This window comes from Pecten maximus, chromosome 13, assembly GCF_902652985.1.
Source record: "Pecten maximus chromosome 13, xPecMax1.1, whole genome shotgun sequence".
Classification (NCBI taxonomy): Eukaryota; Metazoa; Mollusca; class Bivalvia; order Pectinida; family Pectinidae; genus Pecten; species Pecten maximus.
Genome location: NC_047027.1, coordinates 19,201,260 through 19,217,084, shown reverse-complemented (window position 1 = coordinate 19,217,084; position 15,825 = coordinate 19,201,260). Strand labels below are relative to the sequence as shown.

The window sequence follows — 15,825 nt, the reverse complement described above, 5'->3', positions numbered from 1 at the left end:
TCAACTTCGCAAGGACATATTTCTTTTTCTTATATATATATTAGGGGGAATTTTTACGTTTTCTTGATGATTGTTTCATAATATGGCAAGATGAACTAAATGTTCATGATTTTTTTAATGATCTAAATTCTTTGCATCCTTCTATTTGCTATACTATTGAATCAAATGAAACTTTATTGCCTTTTCTGGATGTTTTAATCATATTGAAAGATGACATTATTTCTACTGATCTGTATGCTAAGCCTACGGATTCGCCAATTACTTAAATGTTTGTTCTAGCCATTCAAAACATATTAAGGTAAATATTCCTTTTAATTTAGCATCCCGTATCGTCACTATAGTCAGCGATACAGCTTATGTAAGGAAAAGGCTTTAAGAATTTACCCTTTACTTGAAATCTCAAGAATACACAGACCAGTTAATTGGGAATGGGATACGAATGGCCATAGAAAAGCGACCTTTTACATCCCGTACTCGTGAAGCAGGAACAAAGACCTGTATAACTCCTTTCATTTCGACTTTTAATCCTCTTAATTTTAACATGTTTCCTATTATTCGTATTAAATTTGAGGACATGAAAAGAGGAAGTGAGCATATGAAAATTGTTCTAGATACAGTGTAGTTGTTTTCTTATCAATAGAAAAAATCTTAAGCGAATCTTAACTAGATCTAGATTTGGAAGTTAGAACTTATCTAATGTCTGTGTATCTAAATTTAATACATCCCGTTGTGGTACTTCCAGCTATATCATACAAGGAAGTGAAATTAAATTAAAAAACGGTTTCAATTTTAAAGTTAAAAAGAATATGAATTGTAGATCTAGCAACGTAATTTATGTTTTAATTTGTAGCAAATGCTCTATTGTTATATTGGTCAAACTGGTATGAAACTGAGTACAAGAATGACGGTACATAGACAACAAATTCGGACCGACCATTTCAGATTTTTACCTGTTAGTAAACATGTTCACGAATGTTCTAATGGAGAGTTAAAATTTTCTCCAATTATCAAATGAATGATGCAGATCCAATCAAGCGTGAGGCAAAAGAATCTGAATTCTTAAGCCTAGCTTGAACAGTACTATTTCGGTTTAATGTTCTTAAAATAATTAATTAATGAATATAGTTATCTTTATCAATTATATATTTTCTGACTGGAACAGTTTTGTTGTGCCGTCATTGTTGATTGTTGCTATGTTAATGACGTCATAATGTATGACATCATAATGAGTTCAAAATAAACAAACCTCTCTGAAGAACTCCCAAGATGGAGAGAAAGCGCTAAGAGAACGTTAAGTTTTTCTGTTTTAAAAATATATTAAATATATACTTAGCAACACAAATGACGAAGGAAGACAACTTTTTGACTCGTGCCCTGACCTCGAACTCACGATCTACGGCACCAAATAGCCTAGCCAGAAATGCCCTCAGCTTATACCGCTGCGCCACATCGGCGTTCTTAAAAAGAACGTTTCAATGGCGCAGTGATGGTCGGCCCGATACCCTGACATGATCATTGTGGAAGTCGTCTATAAGATGATATGAATACCTGGATATTATATATATTTCTCTCGGTACAACTACGACAGGAAATTCAAATATATATCTTCGGATCACCAACACATAGTGTATATGATACATTGTGCTAATAAACAGATATATAACTTAGCAACACAAATGACGAAGGAATACAACTTTTTGACTCGTCATATACATATATTTAGATTTTCATATTTTAATCAGAACTCAAACACACGTATTGCCTGTAACAAGATGCCATAGTATAATGTAAGAATCGCACATGCCTGAGATAAACTACTTTATTATAATAATACGTAAATGCTAGAGAAATGTAGTATGAAATAATACAGAAATATTATATTGAATAATTTAGGTTGTTGAAATACAAATATTGATCAATCATTTAATAATGAGTTCATTTTTTTCTAGAAATTTACAAACAGTTACAATGAACATCGTAAATCTTTTTATTGATACTGAATTGATAATCTGGAATGAATGTGTCTCTAATTTAAGTAGGTGTAGTTGTACATGAAATAATACATTTCTAGAGCCAATGGAATTTTCTCCGGCTTCAATAACACAAAATGTACACAATCTGTCGTTGTATTTCTGAATACTCGTAAGTTTACGACAATTCACAATTTTTTCAAACTTTCATGGACAAAAACTATTTTTCAGCTTACCTTTTCTCAGTATCACACCATACAATTTAACCATTAGAATATTTCCCAATATCTGTGTTTCCTCTTTCCTCAGCCTGTTGCTCAATATACTGCGTATTAGTATTTAAACAGATTTGTCAATGACGGACGAATGTTATAAGTATCAAAAGCAGTAAAATACAAGTGAAATTATGAGCTTTTATTTCTCAAAGAAATCATATACATAATATAATTTGAAATTAATGATTAGACAAAAAATAATGTATAACATAATATTATATTGTAGACTGGTGATGTTACTGTAATACAAAGTGCAACGTATCATATCACACATGTTAAACTTCTGTTGATTGAGTTAATAGGTCAACATTGATTAATAGGAATTCAAATGAGTGATTGCGCAACATATATCATGTCTAATTTGTATCATTGTAATCAGGATGGGGTGGGGGGGGGGGGGGGGGGGGTAATAAAATTTTGTCAAGACAAGGCTACCACAATGATGAAGGGGAGTCCCAACCTTACACTCCGTAGAAGTAGTAGATATGGAACGTGTAATTAGCTCAATCATATTTCAGCGCAGTGCTTCTAGTGAAACGTAAAATTACAGTAAATTCCCATCAAAGCCGGATAATTAAAAGAATAACATTAGGAACCACCGATATTTGTTGTCTTTATAACCCTTGGAAATGCAAGATATGAAGATTGAAGATGGTAAATGTAATCAATTTTTTTACAAACAATAACTTCTCGAAGATAGAGGTCGAGTTTAGAAATATCCAAAAATGCACCCATTTGGCTCTAGGCCAAACTCAGGCTTAATTACCGACCGACACAAAGCCTGCATTATAGTAATACATCCAAAACGGCAATTAGATTGACAGATTAAATACTTATTTCTCTATTGTGACAATAGTAATATGCCCGTAGAGGAAAGGTAATTTTTATAGTGGTCTCCCTTTAATCGCAGCGTAAATATATCATTAAAATCACATAACTAGCAATGGTTCTTATGCTGTCATTATTTTCTGGAGGAAGGGGGAAAGTTAGACTTCCACTTTATGGAATCTTTTGTCAAAGACGAAGTCATTATGTGTATAGAATGGTCATTAATTTTTCCATAAAACATTAAGCCGTGTTCATGTCGATATTATTATATAAGAATTTATATGTTTACTGAACAGGAAATACAAACATTCTTAACGTTTTTGTCACAATTATCCCAAATACCAAAATCGTATACATTGGAATCATATCGGTTTGCAAACATTATGGAAGATCTCAAAAATACTGAACGGAAAAGTTTCGCTGTGTAGGTTTACTTAATTTATTTTTATAGATGTTATTATTGGAAGACTGTTATGTATTGAGTTTTGTTATCTTATAGTCAAGGTGAATATTGTTTCTGCTCCAGGAATCAGTCAGATTTGTTGTTAAAATCATGTTTACTTTCGGAGGCATATTTGCGTATGGTGTAGACAAATGTACCTGTATTGATATCAATGATTGGGACATGTGGTTCTAATGATGTTCTCATGTGAAATGTTTGCTGGTAAGAATCATCATGTCTGCAGTAACATATATAGTACATCAAGAAAGGCATCTCAAAAAATTCAGAAATACAGTATATTCCTACATGCAAGAATAGTTTAATATTACATTTACATATTTAAAACATATCCTCTTCTGTGATATTATCACGAAGAATATTATGATAAAAGTACTAAAGGAACATTGATAGAACATTATTTCCGATTTTCAATTTGAAAACTTTTGCCATTTTAATTTTCGACCAGCTGTTTTCCATCGTTCGAACTGTTGTCAGCCTAACTAATATCATCATTCAAAATTTTACCATTTGAGATAATTGTCATTTTTAAAAACTCCACTTCTGATGTAGTCCTACGTGAATTCTTTGCTCTATTGTTTCCAGATTAACGCACAGTATAGTTGAGTCAACCGTATGCATTATACCCTACAGCTGAATTGTATTACGTAATGAGATTAACTGGCCAAGATTATATCAATTATGTTACCAAGTATGACCACAGGCGTCTGCTTCTTGTTAGTGTTTACAGAAAACATATTAGCCCCTACTCTTACTGTGTCAACATTTTGGTATAAATCCACAGCCCTCTTGCTTACCTTATAGGGTACTGACTCACGTCAGCTGTCGATTTTATTAAATATTCAGATAGGACATGTAAGGCGGACATAAACTGCGTAGCATGATCACCTTATATTTGACGAGCTCTTGCCATGTATGTGCTTTGCCATTTGTTATTCCTTTGTTGACTGCTTTTAAAGATACAATAATGGTGTCCATCTGATATATTTCAATCTTCAGTTTTTTTTATTACGTAAGGAGATTATATATCTGATCGTACCAGGTATATCATAGCATGCAGTCTGTAAATTGCCTGACCTGTTCGACTCCAGTCGGGGGGGGGGGGGGGGGAAGAATCCACTGTTGATCAAATTCAGTTCAATTGTGACAATTGTAAATAGTATCTATATATAGCAAAGCCAATTGCATTGTATTCAGATAAAAAAATACCTACATTATAATTCAACCAGGGCATGCTTGGCTGAAATAATGTGCGTAGCGTAATTCGAGATGCCATTAGACACTTTTTGAGAAAAGTGGGTAGTCCTGAAAAGGACTTTTAGGGTTGGGGGTCAGTTACGACCAAACACTGAAAAGTGTTTACTTCTTGGCGGGCTTCTTGACTGCTTTCTTAGCTGCGGGCTTTTTTGCTGCTGGTTTCTTAGCTGCTGGCTTCTTGGCTGCCTTTTTTGGAGTCTTGGCCTTTGGCTTGGCGGCAGCTTTCTTAGCTGCGGGCTTCTTGGCCGCTTTCTTTGGACTCTTGGCTTTCTTTTCGCCAGAGGCTTTCTTTGGTTTAGCTGCTGCAGCCTTTGGTTTCTTTACTTTCTTGGCTGCTGGTTTCTTGGCTGCCTTGGGCTTTTCTCCAAGTTTGAATGAGCCAGAAGCTCCGGTGCCTTTGACTTGCTTCAGTGCACCCTTAACAACGCTTCTCTTGAGAGCAGCTTTGATGAGGGCACTGGATTTGTTGTCATCAGCGACCTTGTAGTTACCCAGAATGTACTTTTTGATGGCGATTTTAGATGAACCACCTTTCTCCTTCAGTGCTGCGATAGCTGCAGCTATCATAACTTCATATTTAGGATGAGCTGCTGGAGCCTTTGGCTTGCTTGCCTTCTTTACTTTCTTCGATGGAGATGCTGCTGCGGCGCTCATGGTGACGAGTTGGATATTCTTCCTGTACCGAGGTATAAGCGAGAATGACAAAAAATTTCAAAATCCGCCTATTTACTCCTTTTGCTCGAACGTCGTCGAAGACACCACGCAGTCGCTGGCTTTCATCTCACCGTATTTTGTTAGTTGCACAGAATATGTGCTTCCTATTCCAACTTTCATTGTATATAGTTCATTGAATTAAATTTCCATGATATACGTCTCAGGACGAATGGAAAGAATTTTGTTTGGAGATTTTAGACATTTCAAGCAAAATTGTTTGATTTCCAGGAGAATCATGTTTATAAACCATTTTCTGACGATATTGCCATTTGTTCGCAACAAATTTCCAATTCAGATGTGAATCTATCAAATTAAACATACTATAAGTATTATTTCTATTTCATTTTTATGCAAAATAAATATCTTTCTTTTGAATAATATATCATAGAGATATAGATATCTTCTTTAATATTGACAAATCTGTAATTCAATCGGGGTATAGAAGCACAAACATCGAACAAGCGCCATATTGCTAGTTACGACCGTATAATTTATGACACATAGACTACGATTAATCAATTAACACACTTTTTAATTATATATAATAATGAAATTACAACAGTATATATAGTGTTAAAGTGTGAAATACTTATCTTACAAAGAAGTTATATATACATGTATATATTAATCATAGCTGTGAAATGTTGGTGTTTACAACGGCCTATATGATGTCATCCAATTCACTCTCCTGTACTATCTCAATGATTGTACAAAGGTGATGAGATGTTTTAGTAACTCCCAAAAGAAATTAAGAGTTAGATACAATGGAGCAAGAATAAATTTAACTGTATCTTACAGCTGTTCTTCCTTCAATGACTCGTCGATAATGCTGTTTAATGAAGTAAGGGTCTAAAGTGATAGGAGGCGACCACTAACAAAACCCGAAATAGATAAAATACAAATAATAAAAGGTCAACATCTTGATTATCCAAAGGGGCAATATACCCATAATTCAAGAAATTTAATTATTTTAAATACATTTACTAATTTCAATAATGCATTTCAAAGGAAACTACAAATATATATGTCTGTTCTAAACGTGTCACATTTAACTATTGGAATATAAATTTACACACGTCAATGTTATTTGGGTAAGAATTATGGCAAGCCAAATGTCATTTAATCACGACGTTAATTCAGAAATTTTCCAAAATTTTCCAATATATATCTTATCTTATTTATCATATAAGATATCTTATCGAGTTTGTTTTGATCGGGTGCGTCATTTGTTGTATCACACATTGAATTTTCTATTTTTAGACTTTTAGAAAACGCAGATAAAACACTGACTTCAGTCGGTAAGACGAAAACTAGAAGTTGGCGATGTCGCTTAGAAAATAAACATGAAACTAGCGATCATTAAAAAATACTACATGTATATTTTATTTGGTAAAAAAAATATCTCTTTATGGTATAAATTAAGGTTTATAATGGGGGAAAGTAGAATTTGCGTTATGTTTTTTTCGTTAAAAAAAACCTTGTCATTGCATGAATACTTTTTTTTTAAATTAGTGTAATAAAATATAACGCGAAAAGAAATTATTTGCGTACAGGTAAAACACTTTCACTTAACTGAATAGATTTTAACCATAATACAAAACGACAGTAATATTCAATAATTATATGTACATACTTAACTTATTTCAGTATCTGATCAGATATGATACACTTAAAATGTTGAGTTCAAATAATCAAATCCGATGAATATGTTATTTTCACATTGCCGGAGTTAAAATACAAAATATGTATAGAAAACATTGACAAAGGACGAAGTCTTCGTCCTTGTCTTTTTTTATATGTATCAAAAATAGCAATTGACAATCCAAGGCGTTATACATTAATTGCATTCTGTCACCTTCAACATTTTTTAGTATATACATTTATATATATAATAACAAAAAAAAACACAAGACTTTGCCACAAGGCCTTTCTGACCTCTCAGGCTTTTTCAAACGGACTGAACAAGCTTGAGAGGGCAGAAAGGCCTTGCGGCAAAGTCTTGTTTTTTTGTTATTTTTTATACATTCACCTTCGCAAGGACAGATTTCTTTTTCTTATATATATATTAGGGGGGGGGGGGGGGATTTTTACGTTTTCTTGATGATTGTTTCATCATATGGCCAGATGAACTAAATGTTCATGATTTTTTTAATGATCTAAATTCTTTGCATCCTTCTATTTGCTATACTATTGAATCAAATGAAACTTTATTGCCTTTTCTGGATGTTTTAATCATATTGAAAGATAACATTATTTCTACTGATCTGTATGATAAGCCTACGGATTCGCACAATTACTTAAATTTTTGGTCTAGCCAATCAAAACATATTAAGGTAAATATTCCTTTTAATTTAGCATCCCTTATCGTCACTATAGTTAGCGATACAGCTAATAATGTACGGAAAAGGCTTTAAGAACCTACCCTTTACTTGAAATCTCAAGAATACTCAGACCAGTTAATTGGGAATGGGATACGTATGGCCATAGAAAAGCGACCTTTTACATCCCGTACTCGTGAAGCAAAAACAAAGACCTGTATAACTCCTTTCATTTCGACTTTTAATCCTCTTAATTTTAACATGTTCCTGTTATTCGTAATCAATGTGAGGACATGAAAAGAGGAAGTGAGCATATGAAAATTGTTCTAGATAGGTGTTTTCTTATCAATAGTAAAAGACAACCTAAAAAATCTTAAGCGAATCTTAACTAGATATAGATTTGGCAGTTAGAACTTTTCTAATGTCTGTGTATCTAAATATAATACATCCTGTTGTGGTACTTCCAGCTATATCATACAAGGAAGTGAAATTAAATTAAAAGACGGTTTCAATTTTAAAGTTAAAAAGAATATGAATTGTAGATCAAGCCACGTAATTTATGTTTTAATTTGTAGCAAATGCTCTAATTTTATATTGGTCAAACTGGTATGGAACTGAGTACAAGAATGACGGTACATAGACAACAAATTCGGAACGATCATTAAAGATTTTTACCTGTTAGTAAACATGTTCACGAATGTTCTAATGGAGAGTTTGAAATTTTCTCTAATTATCAAATGAATGATGCAGATCCAATTAGGCGTGAGGCAAAAGAATCTGAATTCATCAGACTTCTTAAGCCTAGCTTGAACAGTACTATTTCGGTTTAATGTTCTTAAAATAATTAATTAATGAATATAGTTATCTTTATCAATTATATATTTTCTGACTGGAACAGTTTTGTTGTGTCGTCATTGTTGATTGTTGCTATGTTAATGACGTCATAATATATGACATCATAATGAGTTCAAAATAAACAAACCTCTCTGAAGAACTCCCAAGATGGAGAGAAAGCGCTAAGAGAACGTTGTTAAGTTTTTTGTTTTAAAAATATATTTATACATATATACTTAGCAACAAAAATGACGAAGAAAGACAACTTTTTGACTCGTGCCCTGACCGGGCTTCGGATCACCAACACATAGTGTATATGATACATTGTGCTAATAAATAGATATATAACTTAGCAACACAAATGACGAAGGAAGACAACTTTTTGACTCGTCATATACATATATTTAGATTTTCATATTATAATCAGAACTCAAACACACGTATTGCCTGTAACAAGATGCCATAGTATAATGTAAGAATCGCACATGCCTGAGATAAACTACTTTATTATAATAATACGTAAATGCTAGAGAAATGTAGTATGAAATAATACAGAAATATTATATTGAATAAATTAGGCTGTTGAAATACAAACATTGATCAATCATTTAATAATGAGTTCATTTCCTTCTAGAAATTTACAAACAGTTACAATGAAAATCGTAAATCTTTTTATTGATACAGAATTGATAATCTGGAATGACTGTGTCTCTAAGTAGGTGTAGTTGTACATGAAATAATACATTTCTAGAGCCAATGAATTTTCTCCGGCTTCAATAACACAAAATGTACACAATCTGTCGTTGTATTTCTGAATACTCGTAAGTTTACGACAATTCACAATTTTTTCAAACTTTCATGGACAAAAACTATTTTTCAGCTTACATTTTCTCAGTATAACACCATACAATTTATAACCATTCGGATATTTCCCAATATCTGTGTTTCCTCTTTCCTCAGCCTGTTGCTCAATATACTGCGTATTAGTATTTAAACAGATTTGTCAATGACGGACGAATGTTATAAGTGTCAAAAACAGTAAAATACAAGTGCAATTATGGGCTTTTATTTCTCAAAGAAATCATATACATAATATAATTTGAAATTAATGATTAGACACAAAATTATGTATAACATAATATATTGTAGACTGGTGATGTTACTGTAATACAAAGTGTAACGTATCATATCACACATGCACACGTGTTAAACTTCTGTTGATTGAGTTAATAGGTCAACATTGATTAATAGGTATTCAAATGAGTGATTGTGCAACATATATCATGTCTAATTTTTATCATTGTTATCAGGGGGGGGGGGGGGGGGGGGGGTAATAAAATTTTGTCAAAACAAGGCTACCACAATGATGAATGGGAGTCCCTTACTCTTCGTAGAAGTAGTAGATATGGAACGTGTAATTAGCTCAATCATATTTCAGCGCAGTGCTTCTAGTGAAACGTAAAATTACAGTAAATTCCCATCAAAGCCGGATAATTAAAAGAATAACATTAGGAACCACCGATATTTGTTGTCTTTATAACCCTTGGAAATGCAAGTTATGAAGATTGAAGATGGTAAATGTAATCAATTTTTTTACAAACAATAACTTCTCGAAGATAGAGGTCGAGTTTAGAAATATCCAAAAATGCACCCATTTGGCTCTAGGCCAAACTCAGGCTTTATTACCGACCGACACAAAGCCTGCATTATAGTAATACATCCAAAACGGCAATTAGGTTGACAGATGAAATAGTTAATTCTCTATTGTGACAATAGTAATATGCCCGTAGAGGAAAGGTAATTTTTAGAGTGGTCTCCCTTTAATCGCAGCGTAAATATATCATTAAAATCACATAACTAGCAATGGTTCTTATGCTGTCATTATTTTCTGGAGGAAGGGGGAAAGTTAGACTTCCACTTTATGGAATCTTTTGTCAAAGACGAAGTCATTATGTGTATAGAATGGTCATTAATTTTTCCATAAAACATTAAGCCGTGTTCATGTCGATATTATTATATAAGAATTGATATGTTTACTGAACAGGAAATACAAACATTCTTAACGTTTTTGTCACAATTATCCCAAATACCAAAATCGTATACATTGGAATCATATCGGTTTGCAAACATTATGGAAGATCTCAAAAATACTAAACGGAAAAGTTTCGCTGTGTAGGTTTACTTCATTTATTTTTATAGATGTTATTATTGGAAGACTGTTATGTATTGAGTTTTATTACCTTATAGTCAAGCTGAATATAGTTTCTGCACTAAGTCCAGGAATAAGTCAGATTTGTTGTTAAAATCATGTTTACTTTCGGAGGCATATTTGCGTATGGTGTAGACAAATGTACCTGTATTGATATCAAAGATTGGGACATGTGGTTCTAATGATGTTCTCATGTGAAATGTTTGCTGGTAAGAATCATCATGTCTGCAGTAACATATATAGTACATCAAGAAAGGCTAGCCTTCTGATGCAAAATAAATGGTATGTGCATCTGAAAAAGTTCAGAAATGCAGTGTATTCCTACATGCAAGAATAGTTTAATATTACATTTAGATATACATATTTAAAACATATCCTCTTTTGTGATATTATCACGAAGAATTTTATGATAAAAGTACTAAAGGAACATTGATAGAACATTATTTCCGATTTTCAACTTGAAAACTTTTGTCATTTTAATTTTCGACCAGCTGTTTTCCATCGTTCTAACTGTTGTCAGCCTAACTAATATCATCATTCAAAATTTTACCATTTGAGATAATTGTCATTTTTAAAAACTCCACTTCTGATGTAGTCCTACGTGAATTCTTTGCTCTATTGTTTCCAGATTAATGCACACTATAGTTGAGTCAACCGTATGCATTATACCCTACAGCTGAATTGTATTACGTAATGAGATTAACTGGCCATTCTATTCTATTCATTATGTTACCAAGTATGACCACAGGCGTCTGCTTCTTGTTAGTGTTTACAGAAAACATATTAGCCCCTACTCTTACTGTGATAACATTTTGGTATAAATCCACAGCCCTCTTGCTTACCTTATAGGGTACTGACTCACGTCAGCTGTCGGTTTTATTAAATAGTAAATATTTAGATAGGACAAGTGAGGCTGACATAAACTGCGTAGCATGATCACCTTATATTTGACGAGCTCTTGCCATGTATGTGCTTTGCCATTTGTTATTCCTTTGTTGACTGCTTTTAAAGATACAATAATGGTGTCCATCTGATAAATTTCAATCTTCAGTTTTTTTTATTACGTAAGGAGATTATATATCTGATCGTACCAGGTATATCATAGCATGCAGTCTGTAAATTGCCTGACCTGTTTTCACAGACTCCAGTCGGGGGGAAAAGAATCCACTGTTGATCAAATTAAGTTCAATTACGACAATTTTAAATAGTATCTATATATCACAAAGCCAAGTGCATTGTATTCAGATAAAAAATACCTACATTATAATTCACCCAGGGCATGCTTGGCTGAAATAAAGTGCGTAGCGTAATTCGAGATGTCATTAGACACTTTTTGAGAAAAGTGGGTAGTCCTGAAAAGGACTTTTATGGTTGGGGGTCAGTTACGACCAAACACTGAAAAGTGTTTACTTCTTGGCGGGCTTCTTGGCTGCTTTCTTAGCTGCGGGCTTTTTTGCTGCTGGTTTCTTAGCTGCTGGCTTCTTGGCTGCCTTTTTTGGAGTCTTGGCCTTTGGCTTGGCGGCAGCTTTCTTAGCTGCGGGCTTCTTGGTCGCTTTCTTTGGACTCTTGGCTTTCTTTTCGCCGGAGGCTTTCTTTGGTTTAGCTGCTGCAGCCTTTGGTTTCTTTACTTTCTTGGCTGCTGGTTTCTTGGCTGCCTTGGGCTTTTCTCCAAGTTTGAATGAGCCAGAAGCTCCGGTGCCTTTGACTTGCTTCAGTGCACCCTTAACAACGCTTCTCTTGAGAGCAGCTTTGATGAGGGCACTGGATTTGTTGTCATCAGCGACCTTGTAGTTACCCAGAATGTACTTTTTGATGGCGATTTTAGATGAACCACCTTTCTCCTTCAGTGCTGCGATAGCTGCAGCTATCATAACTTCATATTTAGGATGAGCTGCTGGAGCCTTTGGCTTGCTTGCCTTCTTTACTTTCTTCGATGGAGATGCTGCTGCTGCGGCGCTCATGGTGACGAGTTGGATATTCTTCCTGTACCGAGGTATAAGCGAGAATGACAAAAAATTTCAAAATCCGCCTATTTACTCATTTTGCTCGAACGTCGTCGAAGACACCACGCAGTCGCTGGCTTTCATCTCACCGTATTTTGTTAGTTGCACAGAATATGTGTTTCCTATTCCAACTTTAATCGCCTATAGTTCAATTATCGAAACATCCACTTTATTCATTTTAGATCCAAAAGAAAGAATTTTATTTGGGGATTTTAGATTTGCCAAGACAAATTGATTACTTTCTGCGAGAACCATGTAAATAAACCATTTTCTGGCGATATTGTTATTTGATGACAACAAATTTCCTGTACAAATGTTAATTTATCGTGAATAATGGTTCACTGCTCTTGTTTTTGTTACATTTTCATGCAATATGATTATTTTTCTTTCGGATGATATATCATATTCACTTACATATCTTCTTTAACGTTTATAAAAACGTATTTCAATCGTGTGATAGAAACACAAACTTCGATCAGGCGCCATATTGTGAGCTATGTACGACGATTATACGCTAAATGTATAAATATCACGATTCTTTAGTGATATTTGCCTATAAAATAATGAAATTACAATTGCACATGTATTGTACATGAAGGAAATCTTCATTAAAGTCACATTGCTTGTCAGCAGGGATATGTGTAGTTTCAATCGGCCTATGATATCGCGTCATTGTTTACATGTTATCTGAGATTGCATGGTGTATTGTATCGTAATAATGTACTGTTTATTGAACCCTGATATCAATATATATCAATAAAATACTTAAAGATGAATAGCAATATCTTAAAAATGATGAAATAAATCCACCTTTAAATTGGATGTATTATGTTATAAGTAATTGTATCACGTATCATGTGCAATAAGGCAGTAAACTGGGTCATATGATTTGCCTGAAGTTGGCTAATCGGGCTCAGCCACATTTTATCTTGGGTATGCCCTCTCGAAAGCATAATCATGTCTTACTAATAAAACTATATAATATTTAATACCGGAAAAATGCAGGAGTTTACCTTGAATAATACGCGAATTACATGATGCGTGATTGCATGTTGAAAATCAGCAGGATATAGTAATGACATTGAGTTGCCGGAAAACAGTTGTCGATGTCGCTCTAACAATAATAGAATATAAGGTATTTTTAATTCATTTATCCGATTTGAGTCATTTTCCTGAAAATGGACATACATACAAGAACATCTTAGACCCTCAGACTGCAATATCTAACAATACCTATACAATACATTTTAACAAATGTTCATTTAATGAATTACATTTAAAATGTATTATCATACTCCAGTTCAAAATAAATATGCTTTGATATATTTAGCATGCTTTGATAAATATAAGAAATTTAATGTAAAATGTATTATTTTACATTAATTAAACTTTTCTTATGAGTAAATATATATACATTGTATATGTATATCGATATAGCATTCCTTAATATATAATTTACGTGTTAAATGAATTATCAAACTCCAATTAAACTATTGATAATGATATATTACACGCAAACTGCAATATGATACGTTAACCTTTAGTATACATTTATACAATAAATTACAAGTGAAATATATTATCGTGTAATACATTTTGCTTTAGTTAATATTTTAGTATGTTTTTATATATGATCTAATGTGTTAACTTCCAAGACCACAAACATTAATGAAATATTATCAGTAGCATATGTAACATCACACCCAGCATATACTTCGCCAAATTAATGCCAGATGCGTGCCGAGAAAGTGAAAATAAAAAATAAATGGAAACAATACAAGCAAGAAAAATAGTGAGATAAAATCCCAAGTAGGTCGATGTTTATTACAAACTTATTAAGATAATATATCATGTTAATTAAAGTCTATAAGATTGTCAGTCTCGAGTTCAAATTCTTCTTAATTCTTATGGAATAGTCCCGTCAGATAAATGATACATGCATGTGCATAGATAATAACTGATAAGCAAATCTTTTGATGCTTAGTAAGAAAATGAATTATATAGGAAGTGGGTTAAAAAGTAAAATCGTCTTTCATCTTAATTCTACTTTTTTAAACAAGGATAAAAAAATACTTCGATACAAATCGTACCTCAAATATTTTCGTTTTTTAGTTCTCATTACTCAAAAACTTAAAAAAGTTAATAACTAACACAAATAAGTTGACATTAATCATCATGTATTGCCTAGTGTGTGCAAAAGACAATTGTTAAAAGAAAAGAATATTGAGGTAAATCTAATAAAAAGAATATTGAGGTAAATCTAATAAAAAGAATATTGAGGTAAATCTAATAAAAAGAATATTGAGGTAAATCTAAAAAAAGGAATATTGAGGTAAATCTAATAAAAAGAATATTGAGGTAAATCTAAACCATTATGTCTTGTAGAAACTATTATATTTAACAATGATTTTAGTCACAAATAAAGCAAAACACAGTAATAGATAGGTAAAAAAATTCAAGAATTTAAAAGAAAGGTCTGAAATGTACAACGGTTTCGGTTTACTGTTAAAGTTTAATCTCTTAAAATGTAAAAGCATGTATAGGTAAAAGATAAAAAATAATATGATGTAAGGGATCACTTTTGTATACTGAGTAATTGGCAACCTTACTGATTGATTTAAGGAGTCTGATTACAGTCTACTCGTCAGAATAATTATTATGATAAAACAATATTGATGTGAATTTAGACAATTATAAACTAGTGTATAGTGGTATTTCACATTATAAACTATATCAAGAAACTGACATGGAAAAATTATAATCTAGGCATCCTAAACACAAAATGATTTTAATTTTTACTGTACAAAATTATAAAACACATTACTCGGATTATGGAGAAAAATGCAGTTATTCATCGTAAGAAGCACCTCTCACAGGTGAAAATTTGGAAGTTATCAATAATTTATATAATAATACTAAATCACGTGTTCGAAACGGAAGTGAGACATCTGATTTTT

At 32.7% G+C, this 15,825-nt stretch overlaps 2 protein-coding genes across 2 annotated transcripts; both read right to left on the bottom strand.

Moving 5' to 3' along the window:
• Positions 1-4,658: 4,658 nt before the first annotated feature.
• On the bottom strand, positions 4,659-5,477 carry LOC117341080 (late histone H1-like). The gene has a single exon (XM_033902913.1). The coding sequence runs from the start codon at positions 5,442-5,444 to the stop codon at positions 4,893-4,895; it is 552 nt and encodes a 183-aa protein (XP_033758804.1). The 5' UTR covers positions 5,445-5,477; the 3' UTR covers positions 4,659-4,892.
• Positions 5,478-11,899: 6,422 nt separating this feature from the next.
• On the bottom strand, positions 11,900-12,854 carry LOC117341079 (histone H1-delta-like). Its single transcript, XM_033902912.1, has one exon. The coding sequence runs from the start codon at positions 12,824-12,826 to the stop codon at positions 12,272-12,274; it is 555 nt and encodes a 184-aa protein (XP_033758803.1). The 5' UTR covers positions 12,827-12,854; the 3' UTR covers positions 11,900-12,271.
• Positions 12,855-15,825: the final 2,971 nt, after the last annotated feature.

Coding starts and splice junctions, on each gene's coding strand:
- LOC117341080 (XM_033902913.1), bottom strand. CDS start 5,444: ATGAGCGCCGCAGCAGCATCTCCATCGAAGAAAGTAAAGAAGGCAAGC.
- LOC117341079 (XM_033902912.1), bottom strand. CDS start 12,826: ATGAGCGCCGCAGCAGCAGCATCTCCATCGAAGAAAGTAAAGAAGGCA.